Source organism: Nanorana parkeri, unplaced genomic scaffold (genome assembly GCF_000935625.1).
Source record: "Nanorana parkeri isolate BGI_ZX_2015 unplaced genomic scaffold, ASM93562v1 scaffold1344, whole genome shotgun sequence".
In the NCBI taxonomy this organism is placed as follows: Eukaryota; Metazoa; Chordata; class Amphibia; order Anura; family Dicroglossidae; genus Nanorana; species Nanorana parkeri.
In genome coordinates, this window is record NW_017307612.1 from 200,040 (window position 1) to 217,619 (window position 17,580).

At 44.1% G+C, this 17,580-nt stretch overlaps 1 protein-coding gene across 5 annotated transcripts in view; it reads right to left on the reverse strand.

The window, feature by feature from the left end:
• The window catches only part of CAPN3 (calpain 3), a 156,037-nt gene extending 143,652 nt beyond the window's left edge, over nucleotides 1-12,385 (reverse strand). For all 5 annotated transcript variants that reach the window (XM_018569499.1, XM_018569497.1, XM_018569498.1 and 2 more), the window contains exon 1: nucleotides 11,888-12,385. In XM_018569499.1, the coding sequence (XP_018425001.1) occupies nucleotides 11,888-12,169 (282 nt within the window). In that variant the 5' untranslated portion in view covers nucleotides 12,170-12,385. The remainder of the gene's footprint in view (nucleotides 1-11,887) is intronic.
• Nucleotides 12,386-17,580: the final 5,195 nt, after the last annotated feature.

Consider the following 17,580-nt stretch of genomic DNA (forward strand, 5'->3'; position numbering starts at 1 on the left):
TTTGGGGGGGGGGGAACCAAGAATTTCTCGAAAAACCCACTTCAAACCCAGAAACCAGGGGGGCTTAGGGGTACCAAATTTGCTTCTTTATTATAGGGCAGCACAAATCTCACAATTATCATCTACTTACCTCAAGTCAGGTGTTCCAGACTGGGTCAGAATGAAGTTAGCTCGCATAAGGGACCCCCTATTGAGGCACTCAAATGGATGAAATTCAAGCAGAGGCCAAAGACCCTGGCGCCAACTTTAATACATTTTTTAGCCTTATGGGATCAGATCCGAAACAAGGAAGGGATGGCCTCTTCTCACACTCCCCTCGCGCCCCTATTTGAAAATGTCAATTTCATGCCAGGTTTACAGTCAAAAACATTTAAATGGTGGATAAATAAAGGATTGGGGATTTTATCAAACTCCATAAACCAATCACATACCTTTATTGCATAAACACTCTCAAGACGCCTCATTCTGAATATTTTAGATTTAGACAAATTAACCATTTTTTACTCACTCTTCATATTCCCGAGGCTGGAGCCCCGCTGTTAACACAATATGAACGGTGGTGCCTAGGAGGGCTAGGTCAAAGGGGAGGCACGTCCCTGATCTATGATGCCCAACTAGGATCATTTACATAAACAGCTTATATGGTGGCTTGGGAGATAGAAATAGGGATATCACTCTCCCTAGAAGAATGGCAACAGTGTTCTATAAGATCAACTAAGGAACTGTTAAATGTTTCTCTCTTAGAAGCTAACTACAAGGTTTTTTCCCAATGGTATCTTGTGCCAGCAAAGTTAGCGCATATGGGCCTAGGCGTCAGTTCGTTATGCTTCAGGGGCTGTAAACAGCAGGGCACTATGCTCCATGTCTGGTGGCAGTGCCCGGGACTACGACCTCTCTGGAACAAGTTGTTTGCCCTACTTTCTAGGATTCTCGGGATCTATATCCCCAGAGACCCACAGTATATATTACTAAACAAATCAATCCCGGACATCTCTACAACACAGAGCAAACTTGTTTCTTTTTTTTTCCTGGCGGCTAAGACATCAATAGCTCGGTCCTGGAAAGCTGAAAAGGTTCCATTCTCTCTGGTGCTGTCTAAAGTGAATTGGATCATGATCCATGAGAAACTATATAGCATCTTGCAGGACAGCTATGCAGAATTTGAAGCAGTATGGGAGCCTTGGTTGATATACCAAGAGATCTCAAATGCACATAGCACTACTCCCGATGCTTTAGCTTAAGCATACCTACTCTGTCGCTTGGAACCAAAGGAAACCATAATTAATGCTTTAATTTCTATAATATAAAATGATCTTTTTCTCTTTTCCTTTTTTTTTTCTTTCTTCTCGTCTTTTTTTTTATAGTAAAAAGTTTTTCCATAAGTTTTCATATAGCGAAAGTAGCTATACCTATATTGAGAGACCCCACACCCTCATAGCTAGAAGGGATCGTAAGAGAAGGGTGACCACTTGTAGGTGGATGAGGGTAGGGGCAAAAATGAATGTTAATAACACAACTGCTTTTCCCCCTTTCCTCCCCTTGATGATAGCTTTGATGGTCGATGGAAGGGTTGGGGGACGCGGGGAAATAATGTTGATGCGAGAATTACTGAATTTTCTGGGTTTTTTTTATACATATGTTAAAAACTGGTATTAAATCATGCTATATCTTATGGAAAACCAATAAAAACTTTGAAATTCATATTCCCGAGGCTGGAGCCCCGCTGTTAACACAATATGAACGGTGGTGCCTAGGAGGGCTAGGTCAAAGGGGAGGCACGTCCCTGATCTATGATGCCCAACTAGGATCATTTACATAAACAGCTTATATGGTGGCTTGGGAGATAGAAATAGGGATATCACTCTCCCTAGAAGAATGGCAACAGTGTTCTATAAGATCAACTAAGGAACTGTTAAATGTTTCTCTCTTAGAAGCTAACTACAAGGTTTTTTCCCAATGGTATCTTGTGCCAGCAAAGTTAGCGCATATGGGCCTAGGCGTCAGTTCGTTATGCTTCAGGGGCTGTAAACAGCAGGGCACTATGCTCCATGTCTGGTGGCAGTGCCCGGGACTACGACCTCTCTGGAACAAGTTGTTTGCCCTACTTTCTAGGATTCTCGGGATCTATATCCCCAGAGACCCACAGTATATATTACTAAACAAATCAATCCCGGACATCTCTACAACACAGAGCAAACTTGTTTCTTTTTTTTTCCTGGCGGCTAAGACATCAATAGCTCGGTCCTGGAAAGCTGAAAAGGTTCCATTCTCTCTGGTGCTGTCTAAAGTGAATTGGATCATGATCCATGAGAAACTATATAGCATCTTGCAGGACAGCTATGCAGAATTTGAAGCAGTATGGGAGCCTTGGTTGATATACCAAGAGATCTCAAATGCACATAGCACTACTCCCGATGCTTTAGCTTAAGCATACCTACTCTGTCGCTTGGAACCAAAGGAAACCATAATTAATGCTTTAATTTCTATAATATAAAATGATCTTTTTCTCTTTTCCTTTTTTTTTTCTTTCTTCTCGTCTTTTTTTTTATAGTAAAAAGTTTTTCCATAAGTTTTCATATAGCGAAAGTAGCTATACCTATATTGAGAGACCCCACACCCTCATAGCTAGAAGGGATCGTAAGAGAAGGGTGACCACTTGTAGGTGGATGAGGGTAGGGGCAAAAATGAATGTTAATAACACAACTGCTTTTCCCCCTTTCCTCCCCTTGATGATAGCTTTGATGGTCGATGGAAGGGTTGGGGGACGCGGGGAAATAATGTTGATGCGAGAATTACTGAATTTTCTGGGTTTTTTTTATACATATGTTAAAAACTGGTATTAAATCATGCTATATCTTATGGAAAACCAATAAAAACTTTGAAACTCAAAAAAAAAAAAATTTGTTTAGTTTAGTTTTGATTTGGACTTTGCATTATTTCGTTTTTCGGATTCGGGTCCGAAATTTGAGTCGTTTCAGGCGCAATTCGTTAGCGGTAGTCTGGCCGCAATTCTTTTATGGACGACATTCGTTATTGGACAGCAAAATGACATTAGGAAAAAAAAATTACAAAATGAAATTTTTTTTTCCCTAATGTAATTTTGCTGCAACAAAATTCGTTAGCGGTAGTCCGGCCGAAATTTGTTTATGGTCGAAATTCGTAATGGCAGCAAAATGACATTAGGAAAAAAAAAAAGACTTTTTTTTTACAGTCTGCAGAAGATGAAAAAAAAAAAAGCGTGAGGTTCCCCCAAATTCATACCAGACCCTTTAGGTCTGGTAGGAATGTTAGGAGGGACCCGCCCCCCCAGTTATAACACACAAAAAAGTGCGTGGGGTTCCCCCCAAAATCCGCACCAGACCCTGGTAGGAATTTTTTTTTAGTTTCAAAAAGTTGTTTATTTTTCCAGTGAAGTACTTGTTAAATGATACACTGACATGAACATCGTGCGGGTGCATACATAGTGATGTAGACATTGGCATTGCTATACAACAGTTGTAACGACAGTAGACATGGCATACTTTTAGCAAGTTATTACCTAATTAGGGTGGGGACTGACACTCGCGGGGCTGCCGCCACCGCAGTCAGGAACATACAAGGAAGGAGAAAAAGCTAGAATAGAGACAAATCAGGAGGGGGGGAAGGTAGAGTGGAGAGGGGAAGAGAAGCGGGATCAGGTGTGACGCTCAGTCTAGGTCATTCCCAAGTCGGTCTTAAGGCAAGGGGTGGAGATTATTATAGAGTCAGAAGGCGTGTGTCAAAGGTTGGTGGCAGGAAGTGTTTCACCCAGGGTTCCCATAGCTTTTCAAACTTAGGCATTTGGTCGGTAAGGCACGCTGAGAGCTTTTCATGGGAAAAGGTCCAATGAATTCTATTTTTAGTGGCTTGAAAAGAGATTTTATTGGTTAACCAAGCACAAGCTATGGTATGTTTGGCAGCAGAGAGGACTTGGAGCATTAGCTTGAATTTAGAATGTGGAATGTTTGTGGGTTTAGTGTTGAGTAGTGCTGTTTGGGGAGTGGGGGGACATGTGGTGCCCATAAGAGTAGAGATCATTCAAAATATTTTAGACCAGTACGACTGGATGGTAGGGCATGACCACCATGTATGCATATATGTGCCGCTGGCAAGGCAACCCCGGAAGCATTTGCCCTCATATCCTGCCACAAAGTGTTGGGCTTGGGAGGGGGTTATATACCAACGCAGGAGTACTTTATAATTTGTCTCAAGCACCCTGGCGCTCATGGAGCAAGAGTTGGCGGAGGTCCATATCTGAGACCAGGTGTCTTCAGGAAGCACGAGGTCTAAGTCCTTCTGCCATCGGCCCATATATGGGTGTCCGTTTAGATTACTGCTGGCGTGTATAAAGCTCTTTATCTGTAAATAACAAAAGATTTCGGAGGATGGGAGTGAGTATCGAGTTTGAATATCCGGGAAGGGCATTATACCGCTATTATTGAATAGGGAGTGGAAGCGGGTGAGGTGCTTTTCTCTCCATTTATGAAATATAGCGGGGGAGTCAAATGCTGGGGGGAAGCCAGGGTGGTGTAAGAAGGAGAGCATGGGTAGGTGAGGTGAAAGGAAGCCGCTTGAGTATTTAGTGGCGTCCCATATGCGAAGCGATTGGCGTGCTATGATGTTAACAACCTGGCCAGCTTACTGCGTTCTGGGGCAGGAGGGGGCGCAGCATTTTTTCTGATCGCAACAGACCGGAACGCAGGCATTGATGTGCCATGCATTTCGGTGGGGGCTATCGCACTGCGGCCGGGGTGGGTGGCTGCGTTACCATTGACTGCAATGCACTGCCATGCCCCCTCCTACCCCAGAACGCAGTGACTTGGCTTGGATGCGATCCACTAACAACAACTGAACTCAAACACTGCAAATCATGTGAAATATTTCAGGTCAATCAATCACAGCCTACAAACAGAAGGACCACAGGCTCTGCCAGCCATTGAATAAATCAAGTGCTGAACAACTGCTCATCATCATTATTATCCAGCAGGAAGGTGTCCTGCGCTACACACATATACACTTAGGTCATGCAGTACCTGAACGTAGATATCATGGTGGCTTTTAATGTGGTGGAAGAGCTGTTGGAGAACATCAGCGATGCTGAAGACACGTGATCTCCGCTGCTGGTATAGAGCTGAGCGTGTGCAGGTCCACTGCCTGTACCAGGGACAATTTCTTTTACTCTGCCCCGATGACCCCTTTACACCTTACAGACAAGCAGCATCCCCAGCATCCCTCTAGCTGTAGAGGCTCCTGACTCCTCCCCATCCCACACACAGTGTAGCATACAGGACTAGCTGTCTCTGCTACATGGTAGCAGAGGAGGTAGGCACACAGAACTGAACAGTTGTGCCCGAACCCCCCTGCCATTGGGTGAAAGAGCAGCAGGAGCTCGGTGACGGGCCCCCTTTGAGGCTGCGGGCCCTCGGGCACTACCTGAGTGCCCGAATGGTCAGTCCACCCCTGGTTCTGTGAGATGTTTATTGCAGATTCTGAGAAATACTTTGCCCGGTCTGCCTTGCCCAGTAATGTCTGAACCTTTGTTTCCTGAGAGACCCAGTACAGAGGGAAGCCGTGACCTGGACGAATCGTCGAATCCTGTGACTGGAAGACCCCCTCTGATACTGCCACTCACATACTGCTGAGTGACTCCCAGGAAAGCTGTATCATCAGCTACCAGGTGCTGGGTGCTTTTCTACCTGCCAACAGCTGCGAGAAAGGGGACACCCACCTCTTGATGATTAACTCAGCTGAACAAGCCCAGGGACTGGTGAGAGGCCTTTGGCCACCTGCATTCATTAGAGTTGATTGCATCAGTAACACAGTATTGGCCCCAACATTGGCTAGCCTAGGCTGTTGCTACTGGCCAGTAGTATAGAGTACTGAGGGATATTTGGGACTGAGTCATTAACAATCAGATACCTAAAGTCAGAGACAACTACTTAGATAGCTCAGTACTGTATATTGCAGCAAATAGATGCTGCATTTTGGACGATTTCTTAAGGGACCGTAATATACAGGGGTACAGGTACTCCTAGAATGAGATCCTAATAGGTTGGACTTGATGGACTAATGTCTTTATTCAACCTCAAATACTATGTAACTATGTAACTAGATAGCTGCGAGAACAGTGTCAAAGTACCATAAGAATATTTGTTGAATGCTGTTTCTATTTGCTATTGTATTCCACTCATTCTTGTTAGCCAATTATAGAATTATATTTGTCTAGTAAAGCTTTTACAAAACCACACAAGGTGTGCTGTAAATCCATTAACCCCTTCGTGACGGGAGACGTACACTGTACGTCCAGCCACAAAGGGACCAAATGACTCGTCACGTACACTGTACGTGACGAGTTATTTGCTGCACTAGAAGGCTGCTAACCGCTGAGAATCCGCTGAGCGGTTACCTTTCAGTAATAGATGTCTAACTATCTAGAGATCCATTACTGAAAGGGTTAACCTTTTTCAGACACCCGATACCTTAATATCGGGTGTCTGAGAGTCACAGCAAAGCAGACACACATGTCGGCTTTTGCCGGCATTCTGACAGCTCATATAGATCGAGAGATATCTCTCTCAAGCTATACTGGCTTTTTTTTTTTTTTATCTTTTGACTTTCAAGAATAGATACAAAATGTTATGTATTAGACACATAATGTATCTATTCTTGAAAGTAGAATGTTTAAGTTTTCTGAAACATTCACTGACAGCTGAATCCTGAACTGCTGCAGGATCAGTGTCACTAACTTATTATCGGCTGTTCTGAAGTTTGAAGCAGCCTGATAATAAAAAAAAATGTATTAATTTATCAAGCAGTAATAGTGAGATTAATTCACAATGACTGCCTGATATAATTAAATAAATAAAATTTGTCAGTATAAAAAAAGTGAAAAGTGTAAATAAATTTAAAAAAATAGTGAAAAGTGTAAAAAAATTAAAAATAAGGGACAAATAAATGAATGTATGTATTGCATTTTTTTTTTAGCTGTGCTGGTTTTTTTTAAAAAAAAATACTACAAATCAAAACTGGGAAAAAAAGTTTTTTTTTACGTTTTTTCCTCTTTTTTTAATTTGTATTTGTCCTAAGTGAGGCGTTAGACACACATATGTGATATAAATATATTGCCCTATCTGTCCTCTAAAAAACAATATATAATATGTGTGGGTGCACTTTGTAAGAAAGTATATTACTGACGTGGAAGAATCACACAGCAAAAATGTCAAAAGTGTGTCAGTCATTTACGAACAGAAACCAAAAACAAGCTCAGTCATGAAGGGGTTAAAGGAGGTCTATCACAGAGATGAGACAGAAGACCCGTTTATTCCAGCAGCTCCTTAGGGGGTGAACGCTACAATTAAATGTCCTTTATTAAAGTTTTACAATTTTACATTCTTTTCCGTGTCCAAATTCAGTTAATACATTTATTCACAAATATCCCACTGTGAATAAGTGAGAATTGTATTTATACTACATTATGAGGCTGACAAGTTCCAACTTTGAAACGTTGGCACAGTAAATAGAAGTAGAAAGAAAATGGAACACTTATTTCACTTTATGTAAACTAGGGATGCACCAAAATCTCGGGCGCTGAAACATTTCATCCAAAAATGGTACTTTTGGCAAAATGCTGAAAGTACAATTTTTTTGCCGAAAATGCGGTGCATCTCTAGCTTCTCTCCTGCCCGCTGGGTGCTGCTCTGTATCTCCTCTGATCCCCCCATCTGTGACAGCAGAGCAGCGCCCAGCGGGGAGGAGAGAAACTTTCAGGAGGCTGAGCGGGGTGGGGAAGGAGATCGCTGCCAGCGTTATCAGAGGAGGCTGAGGTCTCCCGCACCACCCCGCTCGGCCTCCTCTGAAAAGAAAATCAGGATGGAGAGCGGTGTGGGGATGTAACTGTCCTCCCTCCAGCTCTGGTGTTCAGTGCCTGCCTGTCGGAGGCTGAGGCTAGATTCACACATAGACGACACCTCACCACACGGCAATCGTGCATGATTCCATGTGGATTGCCGCGCGGTCAGGAGCCGCCAAGGTGTGAACCAATTGCGTTGTGGGTGCCATTTTTTTCTAATGGCACCCCAGTTGCGCCAGGCGATCACGCGGTTTCCCGCCGCGATTCCGCCCGTGCTTCCGGACACGATAAATAAAAACAGCCGCGCGTCGTGTATTGCAAAAAGAAGGTACATGTACCTTTTCTCTGATCAATGGGGCAGCGCGGCAATCGCTGCCTGCATTGTACAGGACCGCGCGGTCCCGGGACGCGTGTCACGGATGTTGTGCGGTGTAGTGCAGGTGTGAACCTAGCCTGAGGCATCATCCAGTTCCTCATTCCCAGCTGGCCTAATCCAGGAAGTTCAGTTGCTCGGTGTTCAAGCAATGTGTTGACGCTGAGCAGGTGTACTTGAGACAGCTCAGTATCCTGACTATTGCTGCAGACTGTTCATCTCTCTTTCCTGGTAATTTGCTACCTTCACCTTGACTGGAAGCTATTTTATTCCATTCTCCATCCTGGCAGATAATCAGCATCTGATCCACAAATTCAGTACAACTCCTTTCAAGTCAAGTCTGCTAATCTTTTTGTCTTCTCAAAACGGAAAGTGTATCACAAGGGATGCACTGTCTACTCTGCTACTGTGCATAGGCTACATGTGCCTCCATATCCTACCTCCCTATCAGTGGCGTAACAATCACCATAGCGACCCAGGCGGTTGCTATGGGGCCCAGGGCACAGTGGGGCCCGGCCAGATCCCGTGCGGGCCGCCTGGGTCGCTATGGGATCCTCTGCTGGTGGCTTTCACTGGCGGCTGAAGACGAACATGCCTCTGTTCAGATCATCTGCGCAGCAGCGCGTTCGTCTCCACAGAGTCAATGAGAGCCAGCAGCGGCGGTGGAGCAGGCTGGACCCGGTGTTCTGTCAACCTCATCAACTCGTCACCGGCAGTGGAGGAGGAGGAGTCGTGCCCGTGCTCGGCAGTGGGAGAGGAGGCGGGGCCCAGTGACAAAGAAGGAGGCAGGCCCGGTGACGGAGGAGGTAAGGAGTGCGACCAGCCCACCTGAGGGTGACCCTGCAGAGATTCTATGGTGGGCAATATTAGAGAGTCTATGGTGGGCTCTGCAGGTTCACCCTCAGGTGGGATCTCGAGTGGGCTCTGCAAGTGGTATAACTAGAAATCACGGGGGCCCCATACAAAATTTTTCTATGGGGCCCTGTGATTTCTAGTTACGTCCCTGCTCCCTATACAGGGTATGAGCACACCTCAGCTTCTAAGAAGGCCTCCATGGTGTTCAGCCAGCGCAAGTGAAGCCGCAAGTACTTTTTACTCCTTACTGCCTTTTATAAAAATGCATTTATGATTATAAAGTGGTCAACTTCTACTGTTACGTTTATGAGTTATATGCTAAGTTGCTGGACTGTGAAGTGAATCAACTTCTACTGTTTATGTTATTGAATTATATGCCAAAGTAGTCGGACTGTAGTGGAACACATGAAAGGCCAGATTCCCCACAAGGCCACCGAGGCCATGGCCTCGAGGCGGAAGGGAATAAAGGGGCGGCACAGCCGATATTGTCCCTTTAAATCTTTTAGGAAGTTCGGCTCCTGAGGTGCTGAACTTGCTGGGGACCTCAGGCAGCTGTCTTTGATAGTGCTGGTCCAGCTGCACATTGCCGCCTCTTCCTTCCCGGGCACCGGCACAGCACAGGACAGCCCCAAGCCCACCAGCACAGCCCTGGAGTCCTGCACAAGTCCAGATCCTACACATTCAGCCCTAGAAAGCACAGCAGCCACATGCAGAGCCCTGGAGAGCCTGTCACCCGCCCACAGAGCCCTGAAGAGACCCACACACAGCCCTGGTGAGACTTGCATGCATCCCTGGGGAGACCTGCACACATCCCTGCTGAGATCTGCATGCATTCCTGGTGAGACCCAAACACAGCCCTTTTGCAATCTGCACGGACCCCTGTATATTTGCTGTGTAATCATGAATTGGTTGGATCTGTAGTCCTCTATAGCCAATTGCCATTCCCCATTGCAGCTATACAGCAATAGAGAATGGCAACGGACTATAGAAGACTACCAATCTCAGCAATCCATGATTGCTGGTTGCCATTCTCCATTGCTGAATAATCATGGAATGAGTTACAGTTCTTCATAATTATAAAGAAACTGCCCTAAAATCATTAGTCTGTTTTGTTTTTGAAAAAATGTCCCTTCAAGAAAAAGTATCGGAAATTCAGTTGTTGGTATCAGCAAGTATGGGAATATGTTTTTAATGTATCTATTCTAACAGTCATTGGTAAATGAGAATGGTGGTGTGGGGGGTTGGCAGGGAGGGGGCCCATTGAGGTTCCTGGCCTTGGGGCAGCAGAGAGAGCAAGTCCAGCCCTGAATGCATGATGAACATTAGCATTTCCTAATTATAACTTGCTGGCTGTAACTCCTTGTCTTTACCTAAGAAGGGACTGTTCCATTAATGAATCCTGTACAAGTGGCATATGAAGTAATATCTGTGATAGACTACATTCTCAATACAAATTAGTAAACTAAACGTGGGATTGTAGTCCATCATGGGGCGCATTGAGGATCCTAGCCTTGGGGCAGCAGAGAGAGTAGGTCCGGCCCTGAATGCATGATGAACATTAGCATTTCCTAATTATAACTTGCTGGCTGTAACTCCTTGTCTTTACCTAAGAAGGGACTGTTCCATTAATGAATCCTGTACAAGTGGCATATGAAGTAATATCTGTGATAGACTACATTCTCAATACAAATTAGTAAACTAAACGTGGGATTGTAGTCCATCATGGGGCGCATTGAGGATCCTAGCCTTGGGGCAGCAGAGAGAGTAAATCCGGCCCTGAACGCATGATGAACATTAGCATTTCCTAATTATAAATTGCTGACTGTAATTCCTTGTCTTTACCTAAGAACCGACTGTTCCACTAATGAATCCTGTACATACGGTAGTGGCATATGAAGTAATACTGTGATAGACTACATTCTCAATACAAATGAGTAAACTACACGTGGGATTGTTGTCCATCATGGGAGCGAGCTTGGAGCAGTGGCTACTTTACAACACACACAGGGACCATGGGGAACAAAAGTAGCCACCCTCCAGAAGGAGGGCCAGTGTCAGCCCAAATTAAGAGATGATTTGAGGATCTACAGCCGAGTGATACACACATAAGTTACATTTTTGTTAATAGTTAAGGTACTGGAATTTTAAAATGTAACTCCTGAGTTTAGTGTCACTTTAAGATGCTTCACCATTAAGACACCGATCGGAGCAGGACTTGCAATCAGTGGTAGCAGCTGGACATTATAATGCTCCCTACTCACTTTTCAGACCTATGATCACAGCATCTAGTTGAGGGAAGTCTGAAGTCTTCCACCACCAACTTCTATTGCAGCTCTGCGATGTCATGTGATCAAATGCAGAGAGTCACAATGGAAGATGAAAGATATGAAGATATGTCACAATAAACATGTCCTTTGGGAATACCAGTCTTCCTTAATGCCCACACACCAATGTGATACCATGGCACACTTTCCATGGTACCCTTTCTTTAGCCTACAGAAATCTGTACCGTGAAAGGGCTAGCTGATGATGTTAGCCCACCTAGTTCTCCACTGTGTCCTGTGGTAAGTCAATACTACAATTATAAGAAGGCACAACAGCATGTCCTGCCTCATACCAATACTGACATATATAATCAAAATATTTCATGCACGTTCATAAAGACAAATCCAGCAATATATCTATTTATAACAAAGAAAAGCAATTGTTACAGAAACTAGCTTGAATCTGCTGATATCTAATCACCTGAATTTTCCTTCACATCATTTAGCTTGCACATCACCCCTACTTACCGGAGGTCGCTTCCATTCAAACTTAACTGGAAAATTTTGGCTGTAGAACAAAGAGCTGTCATTAGCTAGGAATTCCCGATCTTCAAAGAGGACCTTTCTTTCCAAGCATTTCTTCCGCAGTTCCTCAAAAGTCTTTTCCCGCCCACCTATAATGGGCAAGTTTCTGCTAATAATGGCAGAATAGATGCCTGTACCACTTGGACCTGCATCATTAGCTGCGCTGGTAGGGGCTGAGCCAGATTCAGTTGGCTGTGCTACCTTGGCAAGTACTTCAGACGGCATGAAGATTGTGTGCCTGCTAAAATAGGACTGCAGGAATATAAACACAACAATTTCACAACAGAAAAGAGAGGAAGTTCAGTGATGCAATTTCTCTCTGGGTGGACACTTTCTTATTTTATATAGGCAAGCCAGTGAATGTCTGTAGAGGAAACCATTGCTCTCCTTTATCTTGCAGGGAAATCCACAGGCTAGGATCAGTTACTTGTTCATGCAGGATCTTTCAGCAGGTTGCTGTGTGAAGGGTTGGGAGTCAGTGCCTTCTGTGCCCTGATGCACTGAATAAGTTTCTGCCAGGATGCTAAAAATAAACAAACCAAAAGACTCTTCCAGGCAAGCAGATTCCTCTCAACATAACGTGACCTCAGGGAACAGACATGTCCAATCACAATCTGATGTTTGGCACAAAGACACCTCTCATTTAGCTATATTAAAGAGATAATGCTTCTCGAGTAATTTGTTTTAACTACATGTTCTTACAACAAGAACATGAGTTCCTTACTCTTATTGATCACACAATTTCTGCAGTTTACATTCTCCAGAGTGCTCTGTACACAGACCCAGGCTACAAAAAAAAACTAACTAGGAACTGCACACATTTCTAATAACCCTATCTCCACCGCCAGTTTTTTACCTAATAACCCATCCTTGTAAAAAAAAAGAGAATGTTTATTATTGCTTGATTTGTGTGTATATTTTTTTAGGGCCATTCTTTCATAAATCTCCATTCTGTGGAGTGTACTGCTTAAAAGTGGTCCTATGGACAGACACTAAGGTCTCCGCTGTGGATCTTTGCAGCTGCTTCAGTTTCAGTCAGGTTTACAGTGGTGCCATATTCTCTCCATTTTGTTATCATAGATTTGAAGTAGTATCAAACTCTCAATTTTTTTCCCAATAATTAATTCAGATCAAACAAATATACATTGCCCAGTAAAGTACTTCTTACAGCCATTATATTTCCAAACAGCTCCAACTCTCTCAGCTCAGCTTCCCTAAACTTCCTGCCCAGTACAAGATGTCAAGGGACAACAAAATCTCCAGCAGCTGTCCATCTACTACCCTGGAGAAGTGTGGAGGAATGAAGGAGAAGATGGTAGCAGGGGAATGGGTTGCCTTGCTGTGTCTGTGTGTTTGTTGAGACACACACAGCTTACTAGCACAAGGGTGGCTCCATAGGACACTACAAGGGAAAGGATCCACCCTAAAACAGGATATCAGGGCCAGTGCTCAGGGGACCTGCTGATTAAGCAGGAAACTAACATTTTGAAAACCAAGAAGCAGCATCCAATGTAAGCAATTTAATTAGCATTTGAAAAAGCTTAAAAACCTTTTGAATTTAATATCACTTTAATGGTGCTCCATGGGATGTTCAAAGTTTGGGATATTTTTTTTATAACCCAATTCTGTTCTAAACTTCTCCACAAGTTTGTCACTGACCTCTTTGGAGAGCTCCTTGGTCTTCATTTTGCTTACATAGTGGTGTTGCAGACTCAGGGGCCTTTCAGACTTTGTGTCACGTACCTGGTTGGAGACTGAATGTGTGAGGAGGCCAGTGGTGGTAACGCCGTGCAAGCTGGAGTCCAGATGCTCGTTGCAGAGCAGGGCAAGATCTGTAATCTTGACAGAACGAATTGACAGATTACTAGATGGGGTTGGCCACGACCCCGTTGTCATGGTGCACATCGGCACCAAAGTAACTATGTAACTATGTAAGGTCAAACGAGCCAAGGTCACACCAGTCGGGCAGGCAAGGTACAAAGGAATGAGGCAGAAGCAAAGTCCAGTAAATGATCCAAGGTCAAGGGGCAGGCAGCAAACAAGAATGGTCAAATAGCAAATCCGGGTCAGAAGTCTGGCAATACAAAGCAAGGAATCACAGGGGAGCTGAAAGACAATCCAGCAATTAATAGAGAGATCCATTAGCCCATTGTGTTACTTCCTGTGTGCCGTTTGGCGCGCTTTTTCGTGGCTGGTCAGTGCGCATGCGTGGACTACCCGAATGCGCAGTAACCGGAATGCGCAGTAATTTTGCTTAATTAGTGGTGTTGCAGATTCGGGGGGCCTTTCAGAACAGGTGAATTTATACAGACATCATGTGACACTTTGATAGCACACAGGTGCACAGGTGGCCCTCTATCAACTAATTATGGGACTTCTGAAGTAAACTGGTAGGCCAGTATCTTTAGATTTTTGTTTTTTTATCCTAACACCTTGCCATCCAATGCAAATCCATTGTAAAAAAAACGGCGTATGCTTCCCGGCGGGTGGACGTACATGTACGTAATTTTTTCTGCTTGCACGTGCCCCTGAGCAGAATCCAGCCAGGAATGTGAACAGTTGGGATTAAATATCACCAAAAGAAAGCTCTATCTGTCCCTAAAAAATGGTATAAAATTAATTTGAGTGCGGAGTTGCATGTCGGAATAAATGTCAGTCAAAGTACTGCAGCGCTGAATACTGAAAAATGGCCTGGACAGGAAGGGGGTTTAAGCAAGTGGTCAATATTGTTTGTGTCACAATAAAAATTATTTTTAACCTACAAAGTGGTTGTGGGTTGTTGTGTATAGCACATGGAATATGCCCTCCAAAAACATCTATTTTATTTCCAGGTTTCCATCAAAACAGGAAAAACAACAAGGGGGTGAATACTTTCGCAAGGTACTGTATAACACTGCCTGCCTTACTGATTGTAATATTGTGGTAGGGAAACATACAGGGAGCGGACACAAAAATGTGTCATCTTCATTTAATTTATGTAGACTACAGTCTGTTCATCTTTTCTTTGTCTATGCTTTTTAGGTTGCGAGCCATTGTATCAAATGTTGTCATTTCAATAGCAGTATGATTCAGCTCTCAGCTTCTTCCCTTCACAGTCTTTTCTTATGCTCCACAGTATCTTATGCTGATCTCACTTCAAAAACAGTCAAATACATGATGTTTCTCCTTAATTTCCCTTTCACATACCACTGTATCCACATACCACGCTTCCTGCACAGCCTTCCTCTACATGTTATCTTGAGTACTGCTATCCTCCTCTTGCTACTGCTTCTAAGTTCTCAATTAGGTGGTCCATGTGCCCTGTTAGTGAACAATGCAAACTTTTCAGTATTTTTTCTCCTGTTTTGGGGGAATTCTACAGGTTACAAGCTAGGACATAGCAGCTGCTTTTACAACCAGCTTAGCAAGCTACACTTTCCCATTAATTCGATGATGTGCTGCAATGTATCATAATGAGACACTAATAAGGATTGTGGCTAGTGATGAGCCGAACACCCCCCTGTTGGGTTCGAATTCAAACTTTAGAACATGGGAAAAGTTTGAATTCGAACTGAATGCAAGTCTATGGGGGTAGAACTTTAAACATCAAATGTCCCTATTTTGAAGCCTTATATGCAATGTATTGGCCATGAAAAGAATATGGGGACTCGGGTACTGCCCTGGGGGACATGAATCAAGATTTTTTTTTTTTTAATACTGTTTTTAAAGGAGCAGTGATTTTAACATCACTAAGGCCTTGTTCACACCAAGCGCGGAGGCGGTGCAGAGCAGAGCAGTTGCAGACCGGATCAAAACTGCGTCCAATGTATTCCAATGGTATTTTGGGCTCTAGTTCACACCGCAGCGTGCAGTTCCAGAGCAGGTGAAAAAACTGCAGCAAGCCCTATTTTACCTGCTCTGGAACGCATGCAAACACATCTAAACCGCATCTAAAACACATGCAAGTGCCTGGAACACACTGAAAGCCCATGTTAAACTAAAAAAAAAAAATATTTTTTTTAACCAAAAACGTCTTGGAACGCATCAAAAACGCGGCAAAAACAAGGAACAACCCACTGCACTGAGTGTGCAGAAACCTGACTGGATCTGCTCTGCATTTGGTGTGAACAAGACCTCAGGCCTTGTTCACACCAAGCACGGAGCAGGTGCAGAGCAGAGCAGTTGCAGACTGGATCAAAACTGCGTCCAATGTATTCCTATGGTATTTTTTGCTCCAGTTCACATCGCAGCGTGCAGATCCCGAGCAGGTGAAAAAACTGCAGCGAGCCCTATTCTACCTGCTCTGGATCTGCTCTGGAGCGCATGCAAACGCATCAAAAACGCATGCAAATGCCTGGAACGCAGTGAAAGCCCATGTTAAACGAAAAAAAACACCTTTTTTTTTAAACCAAAAACGGTCTGGAACGCATCAAAAACGCGGCAAGAATGCAGCACAACCCACTGCACTGCATGTGCAGAAACCTGAGCGGATCTGCTCTGCATTTGGTGTGAACAAGGCCAAAGTGCAACAATAAAAATGAAAAATTCCTTTAAATATTGTGCCTGGGGGTCCCCTTAAACTGCCTGTAAAGTGGCACATCTGTACAATGTATAGAACCTGCTGCAGCAAAAATTACATTTGTAAAGAAAAAAATGACATTTAAAAAGAAAAGAAAAAAAAAGCGTGGGGTTACCCCTCCCAAACAATACCAGACCCTTTAGGTCTGGTAGGGATGTTAGGTGGGATCCCATAAAAAAAAAAGCGTGGGGTTCCCCCCTAATGTCTGGTAGGAATTTTAAGGAGGAACCCCACCCTGAAAAATGTCGGAAAAAACTGGCCCTAAAACTCCCAACCAGACTCTTGATCCGAGCACAGGCCTGGCAGGGCAGGAAAGGGGGGGGCCTCATATCAGGCCACATGCCCTCGGCACTAGGAGGGTGGTTTTTCAGGCTCGCCCCTGGAAAAGCACCTTGTCCCCATGCCGATATGGAGAAGGGCCTCTTCCAAAACAAGCCCTGGGGCGTTGGTTGTGGGGGTGCGGACTTATCCACATCAGGGTACCCCTTTAATAAAGGTGAATGAGTAAGGTGTACTTGTATCCCTAACCATTCACTAAAGGGTTAAATCAAATTGTAAAAAAGACATTGTGAAATGACCGATCAGCTACCGCTGTGGGCAACCAGAAGTCCTGAGCCTCCGCTAAGTGGGAGACCCCCAGATGAGATAACCTTATCCCCAGGTGTAGGTACTCACATATATCCTTTTTCAGTAGTAATGAGCTCGAGAGTCCATAGATGTCTTTTTAACGTTTATTGTAGAACTTGAAATAATGGTAATAGGTAGAGATGCTGGAATACCCGAAATGCTGGTGATATATTAAACTCACTTCTAGAAAGGCAATACAGATCCTATTGGAATATCCATCTTCTCCCTCTTGATAGGCCAGAAGTGTCTCCATTACCACAGAGGTTCCAGTGTATACTCTGCTTCAGGATATACTGTAGCCTGGACCAGTGGAGGCTCCTGTGTAGTACTCCAGTGTCCCCATGACCTTTGTTACCATGGGTTAGGTCACTGTAGTGAATCCAGCAAAATCTGATGGTACATTGCATTCCATGAAGTTAGGCCTTGGGGCCTAGCCCTCAGGCCTGGGCAG